Source organism: Odocoileus virginianus, chromosome 9 (assembly GCF_023699985.2).
Source record: "Odocoileus virginianus isolate 20LAN1187 ecotype Illinois chromosome 9, Ovbor_1.2, whole genome shotgun sequence".
In the NCBI taxonomy this organism is placed as follows: Eukaryota; Metazoa; Chordata; class Mammalia; order Artiodactyla; family Cervidae; genus Odocoileus; species Odocoileus virginianus.
The window spans coordinates 57,603,249-57,619,647 of NC_069682.1; the positions used below are offsets into that span (position 1 = coordinate 57,603,249).

General features: G+C 54.4%; 1 protein-coding gene across 4 annotated transcripts in view; it reads right to left on the bottom strand.

Moving 5' to 3' along the window:
* The window catches only part of NOL4L (nucleolar protein 4 like), a 130,421-nt gene that overhangs the window by 73,052 nt on the left and 40,970 nt on the right, over nucleotides 1-16,399 (bottom strand). For all 4 annotated transcript variants that reach the window (XM_070472518.1, XM_070472517.1, XM_070472519.1 and 1 more), the window contains exons 2-3: nucleotides 6,602-6,757; nucleotides 191-302 (exon numbers count right to left, since the gene is read on the bottom strand). In XM_070472518.1, the coding sequence (XP_070328619.1) occupies nucleotides 191-302; nucleotides 6,602-6,757 (268 nt within the window). The remainder of the gene's footprint in view (nucleotides 1-190; nucleotides 303-6,601; nucleotides 6,758-16,399) is intronic.

The following is a 16,399-nucleotide window of genomic DNA, read 5'->3' on the forward strand; positions in this document are numbered from 1 at the left end:
AACAACAAACCAAACCTAAAATGAGGCTCTCTGGGCAGTTCCATGGACCCACGCTGGTCCCTGGGAATTGTGACAGCTGCTGGTCATGCCCTTTTCTGTCCCTGCCAGCAAAGGGCAGGCCCTTCTGGGGGAGAGCCCGTCCCGTGCACAGCCTCCCCCAGGCCTCTAGCACGCCCACCTGCTCCCCTACCTTTGGGCTCCAGGCCGTTGGAATTAAAGTGCATCCTCTTCTGACACTCCGTGCAGCTCATCAGGAACCGGGTCACGGCCTCCCGTGGAAGGAAGGCGTAGGTCTCCGCGATCTGGGGGAGAGAGGAGGCTGGCTGTTACGTGGATCCGTGTGGAGGCAGCTTGCTCACGGGGTCACCAAGGGCTCTGCTTCGGTGGCAGGCACTTGGCCCTTGCCAGGAAGGGCAGGGATTTGAGGAGCAAGAGGCAGATGTCTTAAGAGTCTCAGCCATAGAAATGAGTCAGTACTTTCAAAGAATACCAGTAGTTTTAAATTTTTAAATGAAAGAAGCTTAAAAATTATAAAAGCAAAACACTGAAACATCATCTAGTCTACAAACTGTGTTCTCATAAATTGGGAATATTCCTCTCAGGTCATTTCATCACTGCTACTTAAGAATGAGTTGAGAAACACTGCTCTAGGATAGGAGGAGACAACTTCCACTCTTATAGAAGGATAAACTGAGCCCCACTTATAAATCTACCAGCTGCGGGCCTATAACCAGAGCCCAACGCTCTACAGGCTATTCCTTGATCTATTCACAGACCCAGGAGAGCTGTGAAATGCCTCAAATTGGACAGGCTCTCAGGGAGCCCCGTGTTCCAGGCAAGGTCACAAGGCCCAGAGAAGTGAATCAATTCACTTAAGGTCACACAGCACTTTATAATAGTGCCAGACTAGAGCTGATGCTCCAGGTCACCCCCAGAGCTGCCTCCAGAGGGCCTCCCCTAGCTACGAAGAAAGAGTCAGCAGTGTGGGAGGGAAGGTGAAAGCGATGCCAGGAACACAAGAAAGCGGCTGGGTGGGCGGGGTGGGGAAGACGTGGGGTGTAATCCCAGCAGCTCAGTCCTCTCCTCTTGCTCTGGGTTTTGGGAAAAACCAGGTTGGTCCTGGTTTGGCTGCCTGAGGGGGCCGGAGGGACCTCTTGGGCCCAGGTTCTCTGGCTGAGGCCGGCAGCTGCCCGGTTGCGGGTTTTCACACATTTCCCAGAGCCCGGGCCGTCTCGCTCCTCTCCACTAAGGGGCAGCATCACCCCAGCGTTCCTCTGTCCTCGCCGCAGCCCAGCCGAGAAAGTTGGCCGAGGGCGCTGGTCAGCCCACAGCACGGGGCTGGGGGGGCGGGGTGCGCTGCTCTCCAGGACGCACCTGGTCTCTTCCTTCGGGATGCACACGCACCCTGCTCCATCTCTGTGGTGGCCAGGAAGGGGCGCAGGGCGGGGCAGAGAGGAGGGGACTAAGAGGGTTGCCAGGCAACCCTTCCCCGCGACCCCCGCCCTGCGGCCAGGACCTTGGAGGACAGGCTTGGGCTCTGCTGCCTGTGGAGCTCCACGGGCCACTCCTGCCTGGCGGCCGGCTGCAAATGCAGAGTTAATTTTGGTGACACAATTGTTATTTCTCAGCTGATTTGATGCTCTGCGGAGCAGGCAGGCTCCTTGATGAGTTATCTCCCTTCCAAATTCTTTGTCTGATTGCCTTCCTCTGGAGGTCACGGACAAGGGCAAACCCCTGCTCTGATTGGAGCCAGTGGATGGGAAGGCATGAGGGCCAAGGCATGGGGCGCTCCTGCCACACACAGGCCATCTTTATCCCTAGCCTGGGGCCACCTAGAAATCTCAGGGCCCACGGGGTTGGGAGGGACGGGTCCTGTTGAGGGGCTGACAGCTATAGGAGTAAAGGGAAGAGGGAAGGATGCCCTCTGGGTCAGGCAGAGGGCTGAGGCTGAGTTGGGCCAACAGATGACCTCCTAAGGAACTGAGCTGGGGCATCCCAGGTCAGGCCTCAGAAGAGCTGAGTTGAGCACGTGGAGGAGGAGGGTTGCAGTCTGCTGAGAGAGGAAAAAAGGTTGATACCATGGGGAAAGCCCGACTTCAACGCGTGGAGCTCTTTGACCGCTGGGTAGAGACAGATTCTACAGGGCTCAGGGAGGGCCTTCCTGGCGGGGCTGCTCTGCTGAGGGCTGCCCGTGGCATGGGCAGAAGCCCTGCCTGCTGCCTGGCCCACTGAAGACACAGGGGCAGTTACCAGAAAGTGCCCAGGGGCCTGGGCCTTAGCGGGGACCCAGCAGATGCCAAGGCTGGCTGGAGTGCCACAGGGAGGTGGTGCCCTAGGTGCACAACTTCTGGCTCTGGAGCCCATGGAAGGGCAGATGGGGCGAAGCCAAGGCAGGTGGGTGAGAAGCCCCTGGAGCTGTCCGAGGGCCCTGTGCAGCTGGATGGTCTGCAGCCTCGCTAAGAGCTCCTGTGGGGCGTCAGTAAAATGTCCAGCTCTGCACTGCTGTAGGGAGAAGGAGGATGCCTTCCCCCACCGAGGCCTCCAACCTCCTGTGGGCATCTTTTGGTTCATGCTCCTGCCTCGTCCACGTGAAAAATGGGACCTCCGTTTCTGTTTGGCTGCACAGATGCCCGAGGCCACAGGACCACAGGGTGAGCTGAGATGCGGAGGATCATCCCAGCTGATGCCCTAGTCAGCAGGATGGTGGTTTTCTGATAGTTTTAGAGCTACAGACACTGTTCTGGAAATAGACTCTTATCCTGAAGCCCGAAACGTGACACAGATAAAGACGGAGCTGCTGCATATAAGAAGGGGCCCATCCCCGCCCAGCAGCTCTCAGTGGCCTTGGACTGTGTTGCCTTGCTCTCAGGCCTCCAGCCTGGATGCTGAGACCGGTACCTGAATCTGCCTTTTACGTTTTTCTTACTGGGAAAAGCTGAGTGAGATTTCACTGGGAAGGAGCACAGAAGCTATTTGCAGAGTCGCTGACTTGCAAGGCCCCATTTTCACTCCCCAACTCAGAGGCTGACAAAGACAGATGAGGCCAATTGGGGGGATTTGCACCACTTTACAAGATCCTCCTTCTGCCCTGCGGGCGGATTAGCACGTGGTGGGCCTGGAGCAGCTGCTGACCACATCTGGCCCCAACTCCAAAGTGGTCTGGGCAGTCAGATCAGGGCTCCAGAGCCGGACCTCCTCGCCTTCCAGCACCCCAGGAGAGAGGAAGGAAGCAACAAGGCTCGCTCTGATTCAGGTGGGTGCAGATATCAGGGCTTCCCTGGTGGCTCAGTTGGTAAAGAATCTACCTGCAATGTGGGAGACCTGGGTTCGATCCCTGGGTTGGGAAGATCCCCTGGAAAAGAGAATGGCTACCCACTTCAGTATTCTGGTTTGGAGAATTCTAGCCTGGGTCCAAACAATCGGATACAACTGAGCGACTTTCACTTTCATTAGACATCAGAAACAAACTTCCCTGGTAAAGAATCCACCTGCAATGCAGGAGACCCCGGTTCGATTCCTGGGTCGAGAAGATCCCCTGGAAATGGGATAGACTACCCACTTCAGTATTCTTCAGCTTTTCTGATGGAAAAGAATCTGCCTGCAATGTGGGAGACCTGTGATAGATCCCTGGGTTGGGAAGATCACCTGGAGGAGGGCACGGCAACCCACTCTGGTATTCTTGCCTGAAGAATCCCCATGGACAGAGGAGCCTGGTGGGCTACAGTCCATGGGGTCTCAAAGAGTCAGATACAACTGAGTGACTAAGCACAGACATCAGAAACACTCCTTGAAAAAGGACCAGTCCTCTATGTGGGCTCAGGGAACTTTGTAGAACACACAGCTCTGCCTTGGCAAGACTCCCTGGGATCCTCGGGACCTCAGGCTGTGAGGCATCAGAGGCAAAGTTAAGGCAGGGCTTCCTGCCCAAGATGGGGACTCCCTGTAGTGTCCGTTGTCAATGGTCATCAACCCCTGGCTCATAGACCTACAGTTTCAGAAAGCTCCTTACCTGCCCTCCCCGATACACTGCTGGCAGTGGTAGGTGCTAAAAAGTTCTCTTCCTATTGAAGAGTGTGCCTCCTTTAATGCTTTGAACAAGACTGCCATCTCCCCTGCAGTCCCCTGCTCCCTTGGGTACCCTAGGCCTTTAAGACTCCATAAGGTCCCAGGTGCCCCCAGAGACAGCAAGGCAGTCTCTCAGAATTCAGGTTTGGCAAAGCATACACAGACAGGTCCAAAAACCCCTCCACAGGGCCTGATGCAAACCCCAAGGTGACAGTCTGTGCCTCTCTGCAGCCATCAGCATTGAGTCTCCTAGTGGGCATGGATGGGGCTGAAGAGATAGGCTTGGGTTGAGGCAAATGGGAGCAGGTGAAAAGAGGAGGACAAAAGCGTCCCCATCACCCCGCCCCCCAAAAGGAAAAGGGTGACAGATGGGGAAGTGGGGGAAGGGAGAGGAGGTGCACGGGAGAGGAAGGGGGTGCGGTGGTCCCCTTGGCCTCACACCCACAGCAGGAGGGCCTGGCCTGCTCCCTCTGCCTTGGCCCTGCTGCTGAAATTCCAGCTCTGAGCGCAGCCCAGCTGGCTCGTTGCCAGTCATGTGCCAGCTCCAGGCTGGGCAGCGGGAAGTGGGGCACGCGGCGGGCATATGGACGAGAAGCCAGGAAGTGCAGAGCCAAGGGCTGGACGTCCGCTTGGCCCAGAGACACAGAGCCTGCTGGGCGCAGCCAGCCTCGCCCTCTCTGCAGCACGGAGGTCGCAGACCCCAGCCTTAATCAACACCCAGGAAGTGCCTGAGGGTAAGGCTTAGGGCTGGGTACCCATGGGACCAGGGAAATCACACAGTCCAGTCAGCCTAAGCCTATCTCCTCTGACAAGCAAGTCAGTGGGCTTGCGAACTGGCCACAAGACGTTTGCAGCGAGGCAGCATGTCTAGTGGTCAGGGCACAGGCTCTGGGCCAGATGCCTGACTCTGGACATCAGCTGGGTGACCTCAAGGCAGGCTTAATCATCTCCCCGAGCCTCGCTTTCCTCCTCTGTAATGGTAGCGCCTGCTTCATCCTTATACCCTTCATCCACGTGATGGCTTTGAGAGCTGGCGCAGGGGATGTGCCGAGTGCACAGCCATGGCTTCCAGCATGGCAACTTCAATGCTCAGAAAGTGCACGGGGTATCATCAGCACCAAGGGGCCCACACGGGCCCCAGCGCAGGAGTCCTTCCCTCCATTTATGATCCTCCAGTGGAAATACCCTCAGAACTCCCTTCCCACAAGTCACTCCCCAACACACGAGTGCTGAGCTGCAGGGTGGGGCAGGTGGTACAGTCATCTCCTGCTTTCCTCAGCCTGACCCCTCCTCTCTCTGAAGTCTTTGGCACGTGGGTCCATCCTTAAGACACATTTAACAAAGGTCATCTTCTGAGATCACAGACAAACCAGATGGTTGGATTTTTTTTTTTTTTTTAAATCAGGCCATATGGGGAAATTATAGACTTACACAGGTCACCTCTACCACACTTCAAGGCTATTCAGAAAAGAACTTGGAGGGGTTGGCATCTACCTTGGGTAAGGAAGGCCTATCACAGAGGGGCAGGTCTCTAGGAAGCCAGAGAGAAAGTCAACACAGCGGGGAGTGAGACGCTGGCTGAATGCTGCCTCAGTGCTGTGTGACCTTAGAGTGGCAGTTTAACTCCCTGGGCCTCAGTTTCCTTAACTGTGAAATGGGCCACAGCGCCTCCATCCCAGGACTGCTGTGAGGCTTGAATGAACATGAAGTGCTTGGCTTCCTGGTTTAGTGGTGGGTGCCGGACAAGTGGTTCAGAGCTGGGGATAAGCCATGGCAATGGGGGCCAATGTGGGGACGCTACCAGAACCCAGGCAGGCTGTGACCACCATCCCCCTCCACAGTCTTAAGTGTGACGTTTCCCATCCTAGGCAGCCATCTCTGCTCCCTTCTGCCTGCCCAAAGCTTAGACTGTTAGCTGACCCGCCGCCCTCTCCATGAAGGCCCCTTGCCTTAGCACTGAATGTTGGTGTCTGGAGGGACCTTGGCTGAACGCCCAGGTGCCTGGGTTCTTGTTCCCCTGAAGCGAGTCTTAGAGACATTTCTGTTTCTCTCAGGCTCCCCAACCCCAATCAAGCTGTGCTGTCCTTGAGGGCAGGGCCCAGGTCCTCAGAAGTCCCTGGGGAACTTCTAGCATTGACTTGCAGGGGTGAGTATGAGGACAGGTCTGGCACACAGCGAAGGCCATGGAAGCATTTGCTCCGCCGATTACTATTATCTGGCCTCCCCCTCCCCCAATGGAGCGAAGCAGAAACCAGGAAGAGGAGAGCTTGCCTCCTGCCCTCCTCGTCCCTCTCCTTCCCTCCCTCTCACCCCCTTCAACCTGCTTCTCCTTTGTGCTCCGACCACAGAGCCCGCCCCCTCGCCCTGCGAGCCATCTCTGGCTGCCATGCCCTTGCCCTGTGCCCCCCTGGATCCCCAAAGGCCGTTTCATCACGCCTCAGCTCCCTGCCCCGCCCCCTGCCCAACATGTGCGGAGCCCATGGCCTCCTGCCAAGGCCTGGGGCTGCCAGCAGAAGCCAGGAGACAGAAATCTCACCGCTCGGTAGGTTTTCTTCTGCCCAGCGTGCTTGGGGGCTTTGCCGGGCTCCGCTGAGCTCTCCACATGCATCGAGTAGATGATGTCAAAGAAATCTTCCACCACAGCGACCCGCTTCAGAGAGATGCCCTCCGGCTCCGACAGGCCATCTGCCCCCTGCGACAGGGTGGACAAGCTGTGTTAGTGTCAGGGATGATGGCGGGGTGAGAGCTGGGCCCTGCGGCCGGGCAGCGGGGCGGGGGCAGGCACGCTGCTGCTCGCTGACCCCCGCCAGGCCTCCTGAGGGTAGGTCTGGGGGGACCTGGGGGGGACAGGAGCCTGCTCAGAGGGCCACAGGGAGGGGGCTACCAGAGTCAAGGGTGGCTGCTGCTACAAAATCTACCAGAAACAATGGGCAGAGAGAAACAAGGAAAAATACAAATTAAAAAACCAAGAGCCTCCATGTTCACAATTTCAGACAGATTGTGCCAGACTCAGGCGGGGAGCTTTCGAATTGCACGCTGTGCCAAGACCATCCTGGAAGTCTCTGGGGAGGTGGGGAAGGGGGGTGCTAAATAGATGCGTCCCCATCAGGAGCTCGCCAATTAGCAGTAACCTTTCACTGTGGTCCCGGGCTGGGGGCCCAGGGGAACGGCTCACATCACCTGGGTGACTCCTGCCTCACCCTGGCCTTTCAGAAAAGCTTTTCACCGCTGCCCGCCTCTCCACTCCAGCAGCTGAGCGCCAGCAACAGCACCCGGGCTCTTTGTGTGTGGAGACACAGAAATAACACACACAAGGCCATGTGGAGGTGGCAGGCCGTGTGAGTGGGGTGGCCGTGGGGCCCCCCCGAGCCTCTTACTGGGCTGGCACGAGTGTTGTCAGCTGGCCCCGCAAAGGTGTGCCAGGATCTCAGGGGCACTGGGCTCTCTGCCACCCTCTCCCTAAGGGGAGACCTGGAGGGCTCTGAGGGGGGCGGCAAAGAGGAAGAGCAAGCAGAGGGGTGGGGGTGGGGATTTAGGAAAAAGGAGGCGGACTTTTCTGAAAAAGTGCTCGGAACACAAATCTCCCAGAGGATTCTTCCCCCAAGGACCTCCGTTCAAGAATGTCGGCTCTTTGGAAGAGGGAGTGGAAGTGTGTGGGGCGGGGGTTCTTCTGTCGGCTCACAGCTGTCTCCCTAGCACCGGGAACGATGCCCAACACATAGTAGGCTCAATAAATAACCTCCGAATGACGGCCTGGTTATAAGCAGCCGCCAGGAGGGGTGGTTCAGCCACGCGCTTCTTCAGTGTCAGTTGGGCCCCACCGTTTAAGTGGCTATGTGACTCAGAGCAGGTATCTTGCTTCTCTGAGCCTCGGGTCCTTTATCGAGAAAATGGGGATAACAGAAGGCCCCTTCCCATGAGCTATGGAGAAGAGTCAATGAAATATACGTGCAACTCTTAGCACCAAGCCCGACCACGGGAACTGCTGGATAAATATTGTCATTAAGAAGTGCTTTGCCGACTGCCAAGTTTCCCCTAGCCAGGATGGGGCTGAACATCGCAACCAGCCTGGGAGACTGTGAGGGTCAGGACCTGCCTGTGCGATGGTGGCTGGTAAGCGGAAGGGCTGGCGCAGGACGTTGGTCCTTGTCATCAGAGGGGAATTGAGGCCACAGTGAATGCGACGCTCACTCACAGCACATCCCGGCCACAGTCAGGGTTTGCTTTTATCCTGCAACTTTCTCAACCTGCCATGGTAGGATAGCGGGACTGTCTCTTTGCCAGTGGCCCACTTGAGAGCAGATGGGAGAGGAAAGGTATCTGGGGTGTAGGGGCCAAACCCTAGACCTAGTGGGCAGTGTCCATGAGTGATGACCCTGGGTGCTGACCTCACTGGCCTTGCACAGGCCCTCGAGCCAATGGCTTTCTCCCAAGTTAGCATCCATTGCAATGGGGACTTATCAGCAAGTATCTGGGTGGGGGGGGGTGTATGTGCGCCCACCTGTGTAGAAAGAGTTGCCTGCTGGTCCTGCTTGCCTGCTGTGAGATTGTAGGCAAACTCTTTAACCTCCCTGAGCTTCACTTATGAGGTAGAAAATTCCATACTCTTCTCTTTTTAAACCCCCTCAGAAGTTACAGTTATCTCTTTCTTGAAGGTATCTGAATTCCTGGGCTCATCAGTGACTAACTCATTCATTAGCTCATGTGTAACTACCAGTATTTTAGAGATCTTCAAATACTGCCGTGGTAGAGCTGAATGGGACAAATATTATGACAGGTTAGTTATTATGCACTTCTAACCAGAGGTTCATGTTGGCAAAAACAAACAAAAGAACCTCCAAGAATGAAGGTATAACTGGGTTTCTATTTCTTGATCAGGATGGGTTCAGTTTATAAAAAGCCATTGATCTGAACACTTACAATTTGTATACTTTTCTGTGTTCTGTTAGGCTTCCCTTGAGGCTCAGCCGTTAAAGAATCTGCCTGCGATGTGGGAGACCTGGTTTTGATCCCTGGGTTGGGACGATTCCCCTGGAGAAGGGAAAGTCTACCCACTCCAGTATTCTGACCTGGAGAATTCCATGGACTGTATAGTCCATGGAGTCACAAAGACTCAGACAAGACTGAGTGACTTTCAGTTCATTGTGTGTCTGTTAATTTGTGTTTTGTTCTGTTAATTTTTTTCTTACCACCAAACGTGTTTGCTAATTTTAAAAGGTATATTTTTTAAAAAGTATAATGGGGTAGGTGGTTCCAAATTTTGATAATTTGAAACCAGAGGCATAATAATGGGTTTAGCTGCTTACAAGTGAATAGACCTCTCTGTTCATAAAACTGCTTCAGGCCAGAACACAGACACTTCTGGAAAAAGTTTACAAAATTGGATAAGAAGGAGTGGAGAAAGAAAACAATCTGATGAAAGATAATATTTTAGATAGGTGGGATGGAAAAGTGTCTCCTAACCAACTTGGGCAGGTCACTTTTGACCTCTTAAAACTCATTTTCCTCACACCTGTAAAATGAGCCTACAAAGTCCTAGCTGGATGCGGTTCCAAGGCTAAGTAAGAATATGTCAGGAATCTGCCACACACAGGCTTGTAAACATTCATCTCTCCCCTTCAGACCCACAGAGTGTGGACATTCTGTGTTTAGGGATCCATTCTCATCTCCTGTCCCTCTAATCCATTTAGGTTATAGAAGGGGTCCCCCAAGGTAATAATCACCAGTAGAAGAGATGCAAAGTCTTATGCAAAATAATCTGCTAAGGCTGTCACACAAACTTGGAATAAGTTTTCCTAAAGTCCAAGTATAACTAACTAACCCAGATTAAAAGCAAAACACGCCTCTGTCCCAGTCTTCCACCTCCATTCATAGGCAGATGTGGGTAATCAACCTGGCCCAACATGACCATAAAATTATCTCAGAGAAACTCTTCAGGCATGCTCCCTCTTTAAAAATGGATTATGAGGACCACTTCCCTGGTGGTCCAGCAGTTCCCATGCAGGGGATATGGGTTCAACCCCTGGTCAGGGAACTAAGATCCTACCTGCTGTGGGGCAACTAAGCCCTCAAGCAGCAAGGAGAGAAAGTCAGCATGCTGCAATGAAGACGCAGCACAGCTTAAAACAAAACAAAACAAGGACTGTGCTCTTCCCTGCTGTTCAACCCTGGGTCCTGTAATCGGTCTATCTCAACTGTAGAGACGTACACAGGAAAGAAGAGGGCCCTTAGCAACCAGAATTCAAACCACACAAGGTCTGCAGAGCCACACCTTGAACTGTCCTCTGGTGAGCTGCGGCCACCTGGACACCATGTGTATTACACCCTGAGGGAGGAACACCAGGATATCTGTGTGGCCTTCAAGGAGAACCCTGGGAAGAGAACAAAGGGATCTCACGGCAGTCACGTGCTGCAGACATCTCTGCCATGCCCTGCATCCATAGAGGTAATAACCTTCATGCTAAATGCAGCAGGAGAGGCATGCTTTTCCTAGCTGAGAATCCAGACGCAGTATTACAAGACAAAAGCTGCTAATTAAGGGATCGGACATCACCTTCTCCTTAGCCTTGGGATGCCCCTGCCAACCACCTCTGCTTAGTGCCCGAGTCAGCTTAGTCTGATCCATAGCCCTAAGCAGCCTGGGCCCTGGGTTGACGAAGGAGGCTCACTTCATTTACAGGCTGGATAAAGAGTGGGGCTGGATGGAGCTTCTTGACTATTCCCCACTTCCTGGGAATGCCAACCAGGAGTGATGGCAATGGAGCCCTGCAGCACCCCCGGGGAAAAGCCATGAAACACACATGGTCAGTTGTGCAGGACCAACCTCTGGGGCCTTCCTGCGTGGGGGAGAATATTGCCATGGTAACATATACTACATCTTTTTGAAACAGCTAATTCCAAAACAGCCAGTCAGACTTGGGCCAACAAAACCAGACATGGCAATAGCTTTTAAAAATTCAAGGAAGGGGGTTCCCTGGTGGCTCGGTGGTAAAGAATCTGCATGCCAATGCAGGAGACATGGGTTCAATCCCTGATCCAGGAAGATCCCACATGCCTCAGAGCAACGAAGCCGGGGTATCACAACCATTGAGCCAGTGCCCAGAGCCTAGGAGCTGCAACTACTGAAGCCCATGTGCCTTAGAGCCCATGCTCCACAAGAGAAGCTGCTGCAATGAGAAGCCTGTGCACCACAACTAGAGAAAAGCCTGCGGGCACCAAAGACCCAGCACAGCCAAAAATAAATAAATAAATACATTTAAAAAATTCAGGGAGGGGCTTCTCTGGTGGTCCAGTGGCTAAGACTCTGTGCTCCCAATGCAGGGGGCCAGAATTCAATCCCTGATTGGGGAGCTAAGATCCTGTACGACATACAGCACAGCCCCCTCCCCAAATACACAGAGCTGCAAACTTTCTTGGATATTACTATCTTCTTTAAAGCCAGTCTATTTGAGTTCTAAAGGCCAGATTGAGAGTCATTGAGGAAATCACCAAATGTCTACTTAAGTAAGGCTGGTATTTCAGAATATTTATAACAATGGTTGGGCTTCCCAGGTGGTGGCTAGGGGTAAAGAACCCACCTGCCAATACAGGAGACTTAAGAGACTCGGGTTCGAGCCTCTTAAGTCTGGAGACTTTAAGAGACTCAGAGAAGGACATGGCATCCCATTCCAGTGTTCTTGTCTGGAGAATCTCCATGGACAGAGGAGCCTGGCGGGTTACAGTCCCTGGGGTCGCAAAGAGTCAGACACAACTGCAGCAACTTAGCATGCCTGCATGCATGCATGCATAACAATGGTTTGCAAAGTGTGGTCCCTAGGCATCACCTGAGAACTTGTTAGAAGTGTGATTCTCAGGTCCCGCCTCAGACCTACCAAATTTGACACAGTGAGGGTTTTAATAGGCCCCCAGACGATTCTAAGGCAGGACAGAATTTGAGAACTACGGATTAGAATATCTCTGTGATTGAGACAGGGAGGTGGCTAGTAAGGCAACTGGCACTGGATAATGAATATAAACATTTTCTGTGCTGCTGGGCCTAATATATTGATACTTTCTTCTCTAGTGAGGGCCCATTTTCCTAACGGTGGAGACAAGATTCTTATTGGGCAACATGAGTATGAATTTGAAACACCTACCCAGAGACCTGCTGGTAGAAAGAGAAGGAGTGCCCAGCATTCTGACACTGGAGTTTTAAAGTCCTTCCTGGTGAAATTAATTCTTAAGCAGGGCATCCCTTGACAAGTCTTTTCTGGCTTCCTCAGTTTCCTCAAACAATCTGAATGCTCAACATAATGAGGACTGCTGTGTTCAGGGCTGCAAACCTACAAGAGAGATGAGTATATCTTCCTAGGCCCCTGCCCAGGTAGCCTTACGGGCTATTGTGAGGAGTCATCCTCAGGTGAGCTCCTGAGTCTGATTGAATCTTGCCTGTTTCCTCATTAAGCCAATTAAACGGACTCCTACCCTTGATGGCAGGTGAGGTTCAGTTGCTAACGGATTGCAGTTCTGTCATCTCCACTGGAACTTCAAAGTCACTTGCTGGTAATAAGTTACATACTTATCAAGGTGGGTGCACCCTTTCAGGCCACCAGGGTGCTATTTAGTGCACCACCATCACTATATTAGAGGCAGGTGCCTTCCAGCAACGAAGTGTCCATGATTAAGAGAATGTGGCTAAACAGTGGGGACATTTCTCAATTGGGTTCCTTCTTCAAGAGGAAGAAACCACAGAAACAGTCCGTAGGATGAGCCCTTTTGGTGCAGCTGTCAACAAAGGGCAAAAATCAACGAGATTGCTGTTACAGGAGAAAAGTCCACAAGGAGAATCCACCCCTGGGGAAACACACCTTTGGCACCGGTTGTTTGGGAGCCCAGGACTTCAGGGGGTAGATTGTATGGACAAGTGTGAGGATATTGCTCCATCCCACGTAGGTGCCAGCCAGGACGACAGGCAAAAGTTACAGCAGATATTAGCTGCCTGCTCCTGCCAACTTAGAAGGGGGTAACAGAGAATGAGATAGTTGGATGCCATCACTAATTCAATGGACATGAGTTTGAGCAAGCTCCGGGAGATGGTGAAGGACAGGGAAGCCTGGCGTGCTGTAGTCCATGGGGTTGCAAAAAGTCGGACACGACTGAGTGACTGAACAGCAACAACCTCCCAACTTCTGTAACTGTTCCTCTCATGCCCCAAACCACATTTTAATAAGTTCAGGCAGGACCAAGGTTTTGGATATGGGGGTAACAGTTTTGGGGAGTTCCCACAAAAGTTCTTTCCACACAAAAAAAGTTCTCCTTTCAACTCTTGGTAGGGCTGAAAGATGACCGAGGAGGAGGAGTCAGCTTCCTGCAAAGGGTCCTCAGAGAGAAATTGATGGGAGATGAAATTTAAAAAGCAAACTAAGCCAAGAGAATGAAAAGAACAGGAAAGCAGAATGAAGATCCTCACCCAAATATCGAGAAATTCTCTCCTCAGAACCTCCAAGAGAAGCCAGTCAGAGTTTGTAAAAACGATGAGATGACAGGGGCTATTGTTTTAATGGGACAAGGACAGTATTCGAATTTCTCTCCTGTATGAATAATACCTACCTTCAGACTGGAAACCAAACAAAAAAAACTCCAAGATAAAGACTCATGCCAGAATTTCAGGACCCATGGTTATACTGTAGCCAGAATTTCTGGACCCATGGTTGCACTGTACCCATGGTTGCACTAGACCTGGACAGGACTGAGGGATGAGACCACCCCGCCCCATAAATAAATAAACACAAAAACAAGGCGTGGAAGACTCATTGTAGCACCTGCCTCTTCTCCACCCCTCTGCACAATCTCCAACTGCTAGTGCGGAGCGGCCACCATGGAGCACCTGCCATCTGGAGCAGGCCTCATATATTCCAAGACCTCCTTTCTGCTTCGCTGAACCTCCATCTTCTTTCAAATCACGCCAGGGACCAAAAGGCACACCCCAGGACACAGGGCAAGGTGCCTGGGATGGGCCCCCAAACAACAGCCATATCCTTCAATCAGCTCTGAATACTTCTTCCTTTTTTTCCTTTTGTTAACTCTTGGGATGTCTGCAAAATGAGGGGCGGGGGAGAGGGAAAGGGGGGAGCAATTGTCCAAAGTGCTCCCCTCTTGGCCACAGAGGGGCAATGACCCCAGTTTAAGGGATGGAGGGAGGAGGTAGCTGGGGCACTCTCAGGCCAGATAGGGTGAGGCCTGGGGGACAGGGATTCTGGCCTGACGGTGACAGGAGGGCGCAGGGGCTCTATTAAGTCAGAGGTCTGAGGACAATCCAGCCCTAACCCTGGGCCTCAGTTTCCTCCTGTGTAGAAGTGACACGGTAGGTACAATGCCACCTCACAGGAAGCTTACGGGAACCCAAAGGATGCACAAACAGCCCCTGCCCCGGGTAGAACATCCATAAATGACCCGATCACCACTACTATGGAGAAGCGCGCTCCAGGATCCTGAGGACCCGCCTCCCTCGGGCATTGCGGCCAAGGGCAGGAATGGGGTCCCTGAGGAGGGGTTTCTAGGCGGAAGGGGGCGGTCCTGAGCCAAGCGGGCCCCGCGGGCGGGTCCCTTCGGGGCTGCGGCGGGCCGCCCCGGCGCGCTAACGAGCGGGCCCCAGGTGCGGGCCCCACCCCGGGCTGGGGGGTGGGGGGAAGAGGAGGGGCTGGAGGGGGAGGGGAGAGGCCCGCGCTAATGACTGTTGACAGCGCGCGCTGGGGCTGGCCGGGCCGCGCGCGCCGCTGACAGCTGCTGGGGCGGGGGGCGGGGGACGCGGGTGAGGCGGCTCGCGCTCCCCCCACGGCGCACGCGCGTGCGCCTCGGCGGGGAGGGGCCGGGAGGCGCGCGCGCGCCGGGCCCGGGTTCGGAGGGCCTGCTGGAGCGGTTCGCGCGGGCTCCTCGCGGGCAGGCAGGTAATGAGAGTAACCATGGCAACCCACCAGAGGAAGTGTATTCTGCAGGAGACGTTAATCCCCTCTCCCCGGAGCTGGGACAGCCTGACTTTCCATTCTCACACAGTAATTAGATACCAGCTGTCAGTGCAGGGGGGATGGCTCCGCGGCTGCAGCCCGGCTGGGGGGGGGGGCGCACAAAGGGGGCGGGGGGGGGAACGCGAGGAGAAGGGCATTAAAGACACAGGGACGCTTTCTGGCGGGTGGGCCGGGGCGGCGCGCCTCAGCCCCGTCTCCGGCCTCTAGGCGCGCGCCCGCTCACCTGGAGACCCCGCCCGCGCGGGACCCCGCCCACTGGACACGCACCTGCTGCGCGCGCGCGCCCGCCCGCCGGCCCGAGCGCTCCCCCTCTCCAGGCCCCGCCTCCCCACTCTCCGCGCACCTGCTCCGCTCCCCGCCCTCCTGGGACGCTGCCCACCTGTCCTTTGTGCGGGGCGGTACCATTCGATCTGGCCAGCTCTCCTTCAGGGAGCGCCCGCTATGTGCCAGGCGCTGTGCCAAGCCTGATCTGTGTAATCCTCCCAGACCCTCTGCGGTAGGCGCCTCTGCTGTTCCCCGCCCAGGGCGCAGCGGGGTGTGGCCATTTGCCCAGGGTCACGCAGACTTGAACCCCCATCCCGATGCCCATTGAACCACCAAACTACAGCGCCTCCCTATCGCGTCCACATCCGTTATAGCTCCAAGGGCCTCCAAACCGCCCAGGGAGACAATCAACACTGGTGGCTGGCATCGTGGTGCCCTTACTGCATCTGCTGCCTCATTTCACTTTCCCAGCAGCCGTGGGAGGATTGCTACTCCCATCTTACAGGTGAGGAAACTGAGGAACAGAAAGTTGAAGCGACTTGCCCGCAGGCATGGAGAATAGAGTGGAAGAACTGGGATTCAAACCCAGGCAGCTAGACCCTAGGATCCATGCTCTCAGCCACAGGCACTATTAACTCCACCCCCAGGTTACTGGTGGCTGTAATCCAGCCCAGGCCTTCTCCTTTCACCGTTCAGCCCGCCCACATCCTGTCCCAGCATCAGTGAGGAGCTGCCTCTTAGCCATACCTAAGAAATCGAAGAAGTTCCTAGGCCTAAAGCCACTGCCACGTCCCTGATTTCTGCAGATCTCCCCAACCCTGGCTCTCAGTGAGGGTGCTGTGCTGTGCTAAGTTGCTTCAGCGTGACCCTATGGACTGTAGCCTACCAGGGTCTTCTGTCCGTGCAATTCTCCAGGCAAGAATACTGGAGTGGGTTGCCGTGTCCTCCACCAGGGGATCTTCTCCACCCAGGGATCGAACCCATGTCTACTGTTCCCACATTGTAGGCAGATTCTTTACCGCTGAGCTACCAGGGAAGCCCCCCTCAGTGAGGATAGCTACTTGAAA